At 40.8% G+C, this 14,139-nt stretch overlaps 1 protein-coding gene across 1 annotated transcript in view; it reads left to right on the forward strand.

Moving 5' to 3' along the window:
* Positions 1-1,150: 1,150 nt before the first annotated feature.
* LOC130311452 (choline transporter-like protein 3) overlaps positions 1,151-14,139 on the forward strand; it is a gene marked incomplete at its 5' end in the record, with an annotated part of 56,470 nt that continues 43,481 nt past the window's right edge. Inside the window, 4 exon segments of the mRNA XM_056552480.1 lie at positions 1,151-1,293; positions 3,827-3,963; positions 5,586-5,676; positions 9,509-9,678. Of these exon segments, the coding sequence (XP_056408455.1) occupies positions 1,151-1,293; positions 3,827-3,963; positions 5,586-5,676; positions 9,509-9,678 (541 nt within the window).

The raw sequence follows: 14,139 nt of genomic DNA on the forward strand, positions 1-14,139 counted from the left end.
TGTATATAATTGGGGGGAGGAGATCAGTAATGTATGTATATAATGGGGGGAGGAGATCAGTAATGTATGTATATAATGGGGGGAGGAGATCAGTAATGTATGTATATAATGGGGGGGGGAGGAGATCAATAATGTATGTATATAATGGGGGGGGAGGAGATCAGTAATGTATGTATATAATGGGGGGGAGGAGATCAGTAATGTATGTATATAATGGGGGGGAGGAGATCAGTAATGTATATATATAATGGGGGGGGAGGAGATCAGTAATGTATGTATATAATGGGGGGGAGGAGATCAGTAATGTATATATATAATGGGGGGGAGGAGATCAGTAATGTATGTATATAATGGGGGGGGAGATCAGTAATGTATGTATATAATGGGGGGGGGGGTCTTAGTTTGTATCTTCGAATCCACAGAAGCGAGGGGAAGTGGAGCAGTCACCTAGAACAACCAATCAGATCGCTGCTTTCATTTTTATTTTTATTTAGTTTTTTAAAGCCTCATAATAATAAAAGCAGCGATCTGATTGGTTGTTCTAGGTGACTGCTCCACTTCCCCTTTGCTCAGGGTTTGATAAAAGAGATTTAGTGGGTGAGATCGAAGCGATTTTATAGACAGATCTGCAGAAATGATTGGAAGGGGTTGGTCCTGATCTGCAGATGGGATTGGGAGGGGTTGGTCCTGATCTGCAGATGGGATTGGGAGGGGTTGGTCCTGATCTGCAGATGGGATTGGGAGGGGTTGGTCCTGATCTGCAGATGGGATTGGGAGGGGTTGGTCCTGATCTGCAGATGGGATTGGGAGGGGTTGGTCCTGATCTTCAGATGGGATTGGGAGGGGTTGGTCCTGATCTGTGGATGGGATTGGGAAGGGGTTGGGCCTGATCTGTAGATGGGATTGGGAAGGGGTTGGTCCTGATCTGTAGATGGGATTGGGAGGGGTTGGTCCTGATCTGCGGACGTGATTGGGAAGGGGTTGGGCCTGATCTGCGGACGTGATTGGGAAGGGGTTGGTCCTGATCTGTGGATGGGATTGGGAAGGGGTTGGGCCTGATCTGCGGACGTGATTGGGAAGGGGTTGGGCCTGATCTGCGGACGTGATTGGGAGGAGCTGCTGATCTCTGATCTGATGTCGTCCCCTGCAGGTGTTTATCGGTGGATATGCGCTGACGGCCGGAGCGGCGGAGAGACTCGTCTTTGGATACGATAGTTATGGAAATGTTTGCGGAAGAAGAAATTCTCCGATCCCTAATGCCCCATTATCCGGGCAAGACATGACGGGCAGGAGGTACGGGCACCATACGGGGTATACAAGAGACGTCACATGACCTGATACCATGATACACTGTATACAAGAGACGTCACATGACCTAATACCATGATACACTGTATACAAGAGACGTCACATGACCTGATGCCACGGCACAGTGTATACAAGAGACGTCACATGACCTGATACCACGGCACAGTGTATACAAGAGACGTCACATGACCTGATACCATGATACACTGTATACAAGAGACGTCACATGACCTGATACCACGATAGTGTATACAAGAGACGTCACATGACCTGATACCACGATAGTGTATACAAGAGACGTCACATGACCTGATACCACGGCACAGTGTATACAAGAGACGTCACATGACCTGATGCCACGGCACGGTGTATACAAGAGACGTCACATGACCTGATACCACGATACAGTGTATACAAGAGACGTCACATGACCTGATACCATGGCACACTGTATACAATAGACGTCACATGACCTGATACCACGATAGTGTATACAAGAGACGTCACATGACCTGATACCACGATACAGTGTATACAAGAGACGTCACATGACCTGATGCCATGATAGTGTATACAAGAGACGTCACATGACCTGATACCATGATACAGTGTATACAAGAGACGTCACATGACCTGATACCACGATACAGTGTATACAAGAGACGTCACATGACCTGATACCACGATACAGTGTATACAAGAGACGTCACATGACCTGATACCACGATACAGTGTATACAAGAGACGTCACATGACCTGATACCACGATACAGTGTATACAAGAGACGTCACATGACCTGATGCCACGATAGTGTATACAAGAGACGTCACATGACCTGATACCACGATACACTGTATACAAGAGACGTCACATGACCTGATGCCACAATACAGTGTATACAAGAGACGTCACATGACCTGATGCCACAATACAGTGTATACAAGAGACGTCACATGACCTAATACCACGATACAGTGTATACAAGAGACGTCACATGACCTGATACCACAATACAGTGTATACAAGAGACGTCACATGACCTGATGCCACGGCACAGTGTATACAAGAGACGTCACATGACCTGATGCCACGATACAGTGTATACAAGAGACGTCACATGACCTGATACCACGGCACAGTGTATACAAGAGACGTCACATGACCTGATGCCACGATAGTGTATACAAGAGACGTCACATGACCTGATGCCACGATACAGTGTATACAAGAGACGTCACATGACCTGATACCACGATACAGTGTATACAAGAGACGTCACATGACCTGATACCACGATAGTGTATACAAGAGACGTCACATGACCTGATACCACAATACAGTGTATACAAGAGACGTCACATGACCTGATACCACGGCACAGTGTATACAAGAGACGTCACATGACCTGATACCACGGCACAGTGTATACAAGAGACGTCACATGACCTGATGCCACGGCACAGTGTATGCAAGAGACATCACATGACCTGATACCACGGCACAGTGTATGTAGATATGGATCCACCATTTATAGGTGGTGGTCACCGCTCCCTCCTCTCCCCTCTATACACAGCACAGAGCATGACCCCTGTAGATCTGACATGTTGGGGTCTTTGTAGGTCAGGTGATCACTGTATGGTGTATAGGGGACCCCGTAGGTCAGGTGATGGGTGTATAGGGGACCCCGTAGGTCAGGTGATGATCCCCTATACACCATACAGTGATCACCTGACCTACGGGGTTCCCTGTACACCATCACCTGACCTACGGGGTCCCCTAAACACCATACAGTGATCACCTGACCTACGGGGTCCCCTAAACACCATACAGTGATCACCTGACCTACGGGGTCCCCTAAACACCATACAGTGATCACCTGACCTACGGGGTCCCCTAAACACCATACACCCATCACCTGACCTACGGGGTCCCCTATACACCCATCACCTGACCTACGGGGTCCCCTATACACCCATCAACTGACCTACGGGGTCCCCTATACACCATACAGTGATCACCTGACCTACGGGGTCCCCTAAACACCATACAGTGATCACCTGACCTACGGGGTCCCCTAAACACCATACACCCATCACCTGACCTACGGGGTCCCCTATACACCCATCACCTGACCTACGGGGTCCCCTATACACCATACAGTGATCACCTGACCTACGGGGTCCCCTAAACACCATACAGTGATCACCTGACCTACGGGGTCCCCTGTACACCCATCCCCTGACCTACGGGGTCCCCTGTACACCCATCCCCTGACCTACGGGGTCCCCTGTACACCCATCCTCTGACCTACGGGGTCCCCTGTACACCCATCCCCTGACCTACGAGGTCCCCTGTACACCCATCCCCTGACCTACGGGGTCCCCTGTACACCCATCCCCTGACCTACGGGGTCCCCTGTACACCCTTCCCCTGACCTACGGGGTCCCATGTACTCTGCTGTATAGGGGACCCTGTAGGTCTCATGTTGGGGTCTTGGGGGGGATTTCCTCTCCGCAGACACGTCTTTTTCCTGAACTCCTGTGATCTGCGGATCAGAGATCTCCGGGTGGACTCCATCGCTCTGTGTGTGACCTCTTGTCCTCAGGAGTCGCTGACGTCGCTCCAGGATCTGCAGATCTTCGCCAAGAACAATGGTGAGTGACCGGGTGGCCACAATGAGTGGGGGGGAGAGCCCCCTGCTGGACACGTATGGTATAACCCATCATGGATGGAGCCGTTCTGGGCCCCAATAGGACATATGGACCTCTGTACTGTGAGGACGGCAGCCGCCATATTGTGCTGAGGAATTATACAAATATGTGGCTGAGCTGGTCGGTCCCCCCCCCCCAGGAGTGTATCTAACTGCTGTATCCTGTATAATCTGCAGTGTATCTAACTGCTGTATCCTGTATAATCTGCAGTGTATCTTACTGCTGTATCCTGTATAATCTGGAGTGTATCTAACTGCTGTATCCTGTATAATCTGGAGTGTATCTAACTGCTGTATCCTGTATAATCCGCAGTGTATCTAACTGCTGTATCCTGTATAATCCGCAGTGTATCTAACTGCTGTATCCTGTATAATCCGCAGTGTATCTAACTGCTGTATCCTGTATAATCCGCAGTGTATCTAACTGCTGTATCCTGTATAATCCGCAGTGTATCTAACTGCTGTATCCTGTATAATCTGGAGTGTATCTAACTGCTGTATCCTGTATAATCTGGAGTGTATCTAACTGCTGTATCCTGTATAATCTGGAGTGTATCTAACTGCTGTATCCTGTATAATCTGCAGTGTATCTAACTGCTGTATCCTGTATAATCTGCAGTGTATCTTACTGCTGTATCCTGTATAATCTGGAGTGTATCTAACTGCTGTATCCTGTATAATCTGGAGTGTATCTAACTGCTGTATCCTGTATAATCCGCAGTGTATCTAACTGCTGTATCCTGTATAATCCGCAGTGTATCTAACTGCTGTATCCTGTATAATCCGCAGTGTATCTAACTGCTGTATCCTGTATAATCCGCAGTGTATCTAACTGCTGTATCCTGTATAATCCGCAGTGTATCTAACTGCTGTATCCTGTATAATCCGCAGTGTATCTAACTGCTGTATCCTGTATAATCTGCAGTGTATCTAACTGCTGTATCCTGTATAATCTGCAGTGTATCTAACTGCTGTATCCTGTATAATCTGGAGTGTATCTAACTGCTGTATCCTGTATAATCTGGAGTGTATCTAACTGCTGTATCCTGTATAATCCGCAGTGTATCTAACTGCTGTATCCTGTATAATCCGCAGTGTATCTAACTGCTGTATCCTGTATAATCCGCAGTGTATCTAACTGCTGTATCCTGTATAATCCGCAGTGTATCTAACTGCTGTATCCTGTATAATCCGCAGTGTATCTAACTGCTGTATCCTGTATAATCCGCAGTGTATCTAACTGCTGTATCCTGTATAATCCGCAGTGTATCTAACTGCTGTATCCTGTATAATCTGCAGTGTATCTAACTGCTGTATCCTGTATAATCCGCAGTGTATCTAACTGCTGTATCCTGTATAATCCGCAGTGTATCTAACTGCTGTGTCCTGTATAATCCGCAGTGTATCTAACTGCTGTATCCTGTATAATCCGCAGTGTATCTAACTGCTGTATCCTGTATAATCCGCAGTGTATCTAACTGCTGTATCCTGTATAATCCGCAGTGTATCTAACTGCTGTATCCTGTATAATCCGCAGTGTATCTAACTGCTGTATCCTGCCCCCAGGCTCTCTCCTCTGCTCGTACACCCTAAATTACACTCAGTATACGGATCCACAAGCGTCTGAGTGGTGTCCGGCGCTGCCCGTCCCCCCGAGGTGAGACCCTTTTGTGTTGTGGTGTGTATATCCTCTGTACGGTATCGGGCTGTGTGTGTATATTCTCTGTACGGTATCGGGCTGTGTGTATATTCTCTGTACGGTATCGGGCTGTGTGTATATATTCTCTGTACGGTATCGGGCTGTGTGTATATTCTCTGTACGGTATCGGGCTGTGTGTATATATTCTCTGTACGGTATCGGGCTGGGTGTATATTCTCTGTACGGTATCGGGCTGGGTGTATATTCTCTGTACGGTATCGGGCTGTGTGTGTATATTCTCTGTACGGTATCGGGCTGTGTGTATATTCTCTGTACGGTATCGGGCTGTGTGTATATTCTCTGTACGGTATCGGGCTGTGTGTGTATATCCTCTGTACGGTATCGGGCTGTGTGTGTATATCCTCTGTACGGTATCGGGCTGTGTGTGTATATCCTCTGTACGGTATCGGGCTGTGTGTGTATATTCTCTGTACGGTATCGGGCTGTGTGTATATTCTCTGTACGGTATCGGGCTGTGTGTATATATTCTCTGTACGGTATCGGGCTGGGTGTATATTCTCTGTACGGTATCGGGCTGGGTGTATATTCTCTGTACGGTATCGGGCTGGGTGTATATATTCTCTGTACGGTATCGGGCTGGGTGTATATTCTCTGTACGGTATCGGGCTGTGTGTATATATTCTCTGTACGGTATCGGGCTGTGTGTGTATATTCTCTGTACGGTATCGGGCTGTGTGTGTATATTCTCTGTACGGTATCGGGCTGTGTGTATATTCTCTGTACGGTATCGGGCTGTGTGTATATTCTCTGTACGGTATCGGGCTGTGTGTATATTCTCTGTACGGTATCGGGCTGTGTGTGTATATTCTCTGTACGGTATCTGGCTGTGTGTATATTCTCTGTATGGTATCGGGCTGTGTGTATATATTCTCTGTACGGTATCGGGCTGTGTGTATATTCTCTGTACGGTATCGGGCTGTGTGTATATTCTCTGTACGGTATCATGCTGTTTGTGTATATTCTCTGTACGGTATCGGGCTGTGTGTGTATATTCTCTGTACGGTATCGGGCTGTGTGTATATTCTCTGTACGGTATCGGGCTGTGTGTATATATTCTCTGTACGGTATCGGGCTGTGTGTGTATATTCTCTGTACGGTATCGGGCTGTGTGTGTATATTCTCTGTACGGTATCGGGCTGTGTGTATATTCTCTGTACGGTATCGAGCTGTGTGTATATATTCTCTGTACGGTATCGGGCTGTGTGTATATTCTCTGTACGGTATCGGGCTGTGTGTATATTCTCTGTACGGTATCGGGCTGTGTGTATATTCTCTGTACGGTATCGAGCTGTGTGTATATATTCTCTGTACGGTATCGGGCTGTGTGTATATATTCTCTGTACGGTATCGGGCTGTGTGTATATCCTCTGTACGGTATCGGGCTGTGTGTATATTCTCTGTACGGTATCGGGCTGTGTGTATATCCTCTGTGCGGTATCGGGCTGTGTGTATATTCTCTGTACGGTATCGGGCTGTGTGTATATTCTCTGTACGGTATCGGGCTGTGTGTATATTCTCTGTACGGTATCATGCTGTTTGTGTATATTCTCTGTACGGTATCGGGCTGTTTGTGTATATTCTCGGTATCGGGCTGTGTGTGTATATTCTCTGTACGGTATCGGGCTGTGTGTATATTCTCTGTACGGTATCGGGCTGTTTGTGTATATTCTCTGTACGGTATCGGGCTGTGTGTGTATATTCTCTGTACGGTATCGGGCTGTGTGTGTATATTCTCTGTACGGTATCGGGCTGTGTGTGTATATTCTCTGTACGGTATCGGGCTGTGTGTATATTCTCTGTACGGTATCGGGCTGTGTGTGTATATTCTCTGTACGGTATCGGGCTGTGTGTATATTCTCTGTACGGTAGCGGGCTGTGTGTGTATATTCTCGGTATCAGGCTGTGTGTGTATATTCTCTGTACGGTATCGGGCTGTTTGTGTATATTCTCTGTACGGTATCGGGCTGTGTGTGTATATTCTCTGTACGGTATCGGGCTGTGTGTGTATATCCTCTGTACGGTATCGGGCTGTGTGTGTATATCCTCTGTACGGTATCGGGCTGTGTGTATATTCTCGGTATCGGGCTGTGTGTGTATATTCTCTGTACGGTATCGGGCTGTGTGTGTATATTCTCTGTACGGTATCGGGCTGTGTGTATATTCTCGGTATCGGGCTGTGTGTATATTCTCGGTATCGGGCTGTGTGTATATTCTCTGTACGGTATCGGGCTGTGTGTATATTCTCTGTACGGTATCGGGCTGTGTGTGTATATTCTCTGTACGGTATCGGGCTGTGTGTGTATATTCTCTGTACGGTATCGGGCTGTGTGTGTATATACTCTGTACGGTATCGGGCTGTGTGTGTATATACTCTGTACGGTATCGGGCTGTGTGTGTATATCCTCTGTACGGTATCGGGCTGTGTGTATATTCTCGGTATCGGGCTGTGTGTATATTCTCGGTATCGGGCTGTGTGTATATTCTCGGTATCGGGCTGTGTGTATATTCTCGGTATCGGGCTGTGTGTATATTCTCGGTATCGGGCTGTGTGTATATTCTCGGTATCGGGCTGTGTGTATATTCTCGGTATCGGGCTGTGTGTATATTCTCGGTATCGGGCTATGTGTATATTCTCGGTATCGGACTGTGTGTGTATATTCTCGGTATCGGGCTGTGTGTATATTCTCTGTACGGTATCGGGCTGTGTGTATATATTCTCTGTACGGTATCGGGCTGTGTATATATTCTCTGTACGGTATCGGGCTGTGTGTATATTCTCTGTACGGTATCGGGCTGTGTGTATATTCTCGGTATCGGGCTGTGTGTATATTCTCGGTATCGGGCTGTGTGTATATTCTCGGTATCGGGCTGTGTGTATATTCTCTGTACGGTATCGGGCTGTGTGTATATTCTCGGTATCGGGCTGTGTGTATATTCTCGGTATCGGGCTGTGTGTATATTCTCGGTATCGGGCTATGTGTATATTCTCGGTATCGGACTGTGTGTGTATATTCTCGGTATCGGGCTGTGTGTATATTCTCTGTACGGTATCGGGCTGTGTGTATATTCTCGGTATCGGGCTGTGTGTATATTCTCGGTATCGGGCTGTGTGTATATTCTCGGTATCGGGCTATGTGTATATTCTCGGTATCGGACTGTGTGTGTATATTCTCGGTATCGGACTGTGTGTGTATATTCTCGGTATCGGGCTGTGTGTATATTCTCGGTATCGGGCTGTGTGTATATTCTCGGTATCGGGCTGTGTGTATATTCACGGTATCGGGCTATGTGTATATTCTCGGTATCGGACTGTGTGTGTATATTCTCGGTATCGGGCTGTGTGTATATTCTCTGTACGGTATCGGGCTGTGTGTATATTCTCGGTATCGGACTGTGTGTATATCCTCTGTACGGTATCGGGCTGTGTGTATATTCTCGGTATCGGGCTGTGTGTATATTCTCGGTATCGGGCTATGTGTATATTCTCGGTATCGGGCTGTGTGTATATTCTCGGTATCGGGCTGTGTGTATATTCTCTGTACGGTATCGGGCTGTGTGTATATTCTCTGTACGGTATCGGGCTGTGTGTATATTCTCGGTATCGGGCTGTGTGTATATTCTCGGTATCGGGCTGTGTGTATATTCTCGGTATCGGGCTATGTGTATATTCTCGGTATCGGGCTGTGTGTATATTCTCGGTATGGGGCTGTGTGTATATTCTCGGTATCGGTGGTTCCGGTCATTCTCTTTCCTTTTCCGTTTCCCTCAGTAAATCCTTCCCGCTCTTCAATCGTTGCGTTCCGCAGAATCCAGACTGTTATAGTAAATTTGCCTCCGTTCTGATCAATGTGATGAATGAAGTGGATTTCTTCCATCGTCTCCTGAGCGGAATCATGGCCGGCAGGGACAATGTGGTGGTCCTCAGCGTCCTGGCAGTAGGTATGACCGGCCCCTATATAATGGTCAAGACCTGAAATATATGTGTGAGGTGTATATATATATATGTATACTCCATATACATCTCATCTACTGACTGTAATATACATGTATACTCCATATATATCTCATCTACTGACTGTAATATACATATATACTCCATATATATATCTCATCTACTGACTGTAATATACATGTATACTCCATATATATCTCATCTACTGACTGTAATATACATGTATACTCCATATATATATCTCATCTACTGACTGTAATATACATGTATACTCCATATATATCTCATATACTGACTGTAATATACATGTATACTCCATATATATATCTCATCTACTGACTGTAATATACATGTATACTCCATATATATCTCATCTACTGACTGTAATATACATGTATACTCCATATATATCTCATATACTGACTGTAATATACATGTATACTCCATATATATCTCATATACTGACTGTAATATACATGTATACTCCATATATATCTCATATACTGACTGTAATATACATGTATACTCCATATATATATCTCATCTACTGACTGTAATATACATGTATACTCCATATATATATCTCATATACTGACTGTAATATACATATATACTCCATATATATATATCTCATATACTGACTGTAATATACATGTATACTCCATATATATCTCATATACTGACTGTAATATACATGTATACTCCATATATATCTCATCTACTGACTGTAATATACATGTATACTCCATATATATCTCATCTACTGACTGTAATATACATGTATACTCCATATATATATCTCATCTACTGACTGTAATATACATGTATACTCCATATATATATCTCATCTACTGACTGTAATATACATGTATACTCCATATATATATCTCATCTACTGACTGTAATATACATGTATACTCCATATATATCTCATCTACTGACTGTAATATACATGTATACTCCATATATATCTCATCTACTGACTGTAATATACATGTATACTCCATATATATATCTCATCTACTGACTGTAATATACATGTATACTCCATATATATATCTCATATACTGACTGTAATATACATGTATACTCCATATATATATCTCATATACTGACTGTAATATACATGTATACTCCATATATATATCTCATATACTGACTGTAATATACATGTATACTCCATATATATATCTCATATACTGACTGTAATATACATGTATACTCCATATATATATCTCATCTACTGACTGTAATATACATGTATACTCCATATATATCTCATATACTGACTGTAATATACATGTATACTCCATATATATCTCATATACTGACTGTAATATACATGTATACTCCATATATATATCTCATCTACTGACTGTAATATACATGTATACTCCATATATATCTCATATACTGACTGTAATATACATGTATACTCCATATATATCTCATATACTGACTGTAATATACATGTATACTCCATATATATATATCATATACTGACTGTAATATACATGTATACTCCATATATATCTCATATACTGACTGTAATATACATGTATACTCCATATATATCTCATCTACTGACTGTAATATACATGTATACTCCATATATCTATCTCATATACTGACTGTAATATACATGTATACTCCATATATATCTCATATACTGACTGTAATATACATGTATACTCCATATATATCTCATCTACTGACTGTAATATACATGTATACTCCATATATCTCATCTACTGACTGTAATATACATGTATACTCCATATATATATATCTCATATACTGACTGTAATATACATGTATACTCCATATATATATCTCATCTACTGACTGTAATATACATGTATACTCCAAATATAGATCTCATATACTCACTGTAATATAAATGTATACTCCATATATATCTCATATACTGACTGTAATATACATGTATACTCCATATATATCTCATATACTGACTGTAATATACATGTATACTCCATATATATATCTCATCTACTGACTGTAATATACATGTATACTCCATATATATATATCTCATATACTGACTGTAATATACATGTATACTCCATATATACATCTCATCTACTGACTGTAATATACATGTATACTCCTTATATATCTCATCTACTGACTGTAATATACATGTATACTCCATATATATATATCTCATATACTGACTGTAATATACATGTATACTCCATATATATCTCATATACTGACTGTAATATACATGTATACTCCATATATATCTCATCTACTGACTGTAATATACATATATACTCCATATATATATCTCATATACTGACTGTAATATACATGTATACTCCATATATATAACTCATCTACTGACTGTAATATACATGTATACTCCATATATATCTCATCTACTGACTGTAATATACATGTATACTCCATATATATCTCATATACTGACTGTAATATACATGTATACTCCATATATATATCTCATCTACTGACTGTAATATACATGTATACTCCATATATATATCTCATCTACTGACTGTAATATACATGTATACTCCATATATATCTCATATACTGACTGTAATATACATATATACTCCATATATATATCTCATATACTGACTGTAATATACATGTATACTCCATATATATCTCATCTACTGACTGTAATATACATGTATACTCCATATATATCTCATCTACTGACAGATATATGGAGTATACATGTATATTACAGTCAGTAGATGAGATATATATGGAGTATACATGTATATTACAGTCAGTAGATGAGATATATATGGAGTATACATGTATATTACAGTCAGTATATGAGATATATATATGGAGTATATATGTATATTACAGTCAGTATATGAGATATATATGGAGTATACATGTATATTACAGTCAGTATATGAGATATATATATATATGGAGTATACATGTATATTACAGTCAGTAGATGAGATATATATAGAGTATACATGTATATTACAGTCAGTAGATGAGATATATATATATGGAGTATACATGTATATTACAGTCAGTAGATGAGATAGATATATGGAGTATACATGTATATTACAATCTCATATACTGACTGTAATATACATGTATACTCCATATATATATATATCTCATCTACTGACTGTAATATACATGTATACTCCATATATATATATCTCATATACTGACTGTAATATACATGTATACTCCATATATATAACTCATCTACTGACTGTAATATACATGTATACTCCATATATATATCTCATCTACTGACTGTAATATACATGTATACTCCATATATATCTCATCTACTGACTGTAATATACATGTATACTCCATATATATATCTCATCTACTGACTGTAATATACATGTATACTCCATATATATATCTCATCTACTGACTGTAATATACATGTATACTCCATATATATATATATCTCATATACTGACTGTAATATACATGTATACTCCATATATATATATCTCATCTACTGACTGTAATATACATGTATACTCCATATATATATATCTCATCTACTGACTGTAATATACATGTATACTCCATATATATCTCATATACGGACTGTAATATACATGTATACTCCATATATATATATCTCATCTACTGACTGTAATATACATGTATACTCCATATATATATATCTCATCTACTGACTGTAATATACATGTATACTCCATATATATAACTCATCTACTGACTGTAATATACATGTATACTCCATATATATATCTCATCTACTGACTGTAATATACATGTATACTCCATATATATCTCATCTACTGACTGTAATATACATGTATACTCCATATATATATCTCATCTACTGACTGTAATATACATGTATACTCCATATATATATATCATATACTGACTGTAATATACATGTATACTCCATATATATATATATCTCATATACTGACTGTAATATACATGTATACTCCATATATATATATATCTCATATACTGACTGTAATATACATGTATACTCCATATATATATATATCTCATATACTGACTGTAATATACATGTATACTCCATATATATATATCTCATCTACTGACTGTAATATACATGTATACTCCATATATATATATCTCATCTACTGACTGTAATATACATGTATACTCCATATATATCTCATATACGGACTGTAATATACATGTATACTCCATATATATATATCTCATCTACTGACTGTAATATACATGTATACTCCATATATATATATATCTCATCTACTGACTGTAATATACATGTATACTCCATATATATCTCATATACTGACTGTAATATACATGTATACTCCATATATATAACTCATCTACTGACTGTAATATACATGTATACTCCATATATATATATATCTCATCTACTGACTGTAATATACATGTATACTCCATATATATCTCAT

Source organism: Hyla sarda, unplaced genomic scaffold (genome assembly GCF_029499605.1).
Source record: "Hyla sarda isolate aHylSar1 unplaced genomic scaffold, aHylSar1.hap1 scaffold_1636, whole genome shotgun sequence".
Taxonomy (NCBI): domain Eukaryota; kingdom Metazoa; phylum Chordata; class Amphibia; order Anura; family Hylidae; genus Hyla; species Hyla sarda.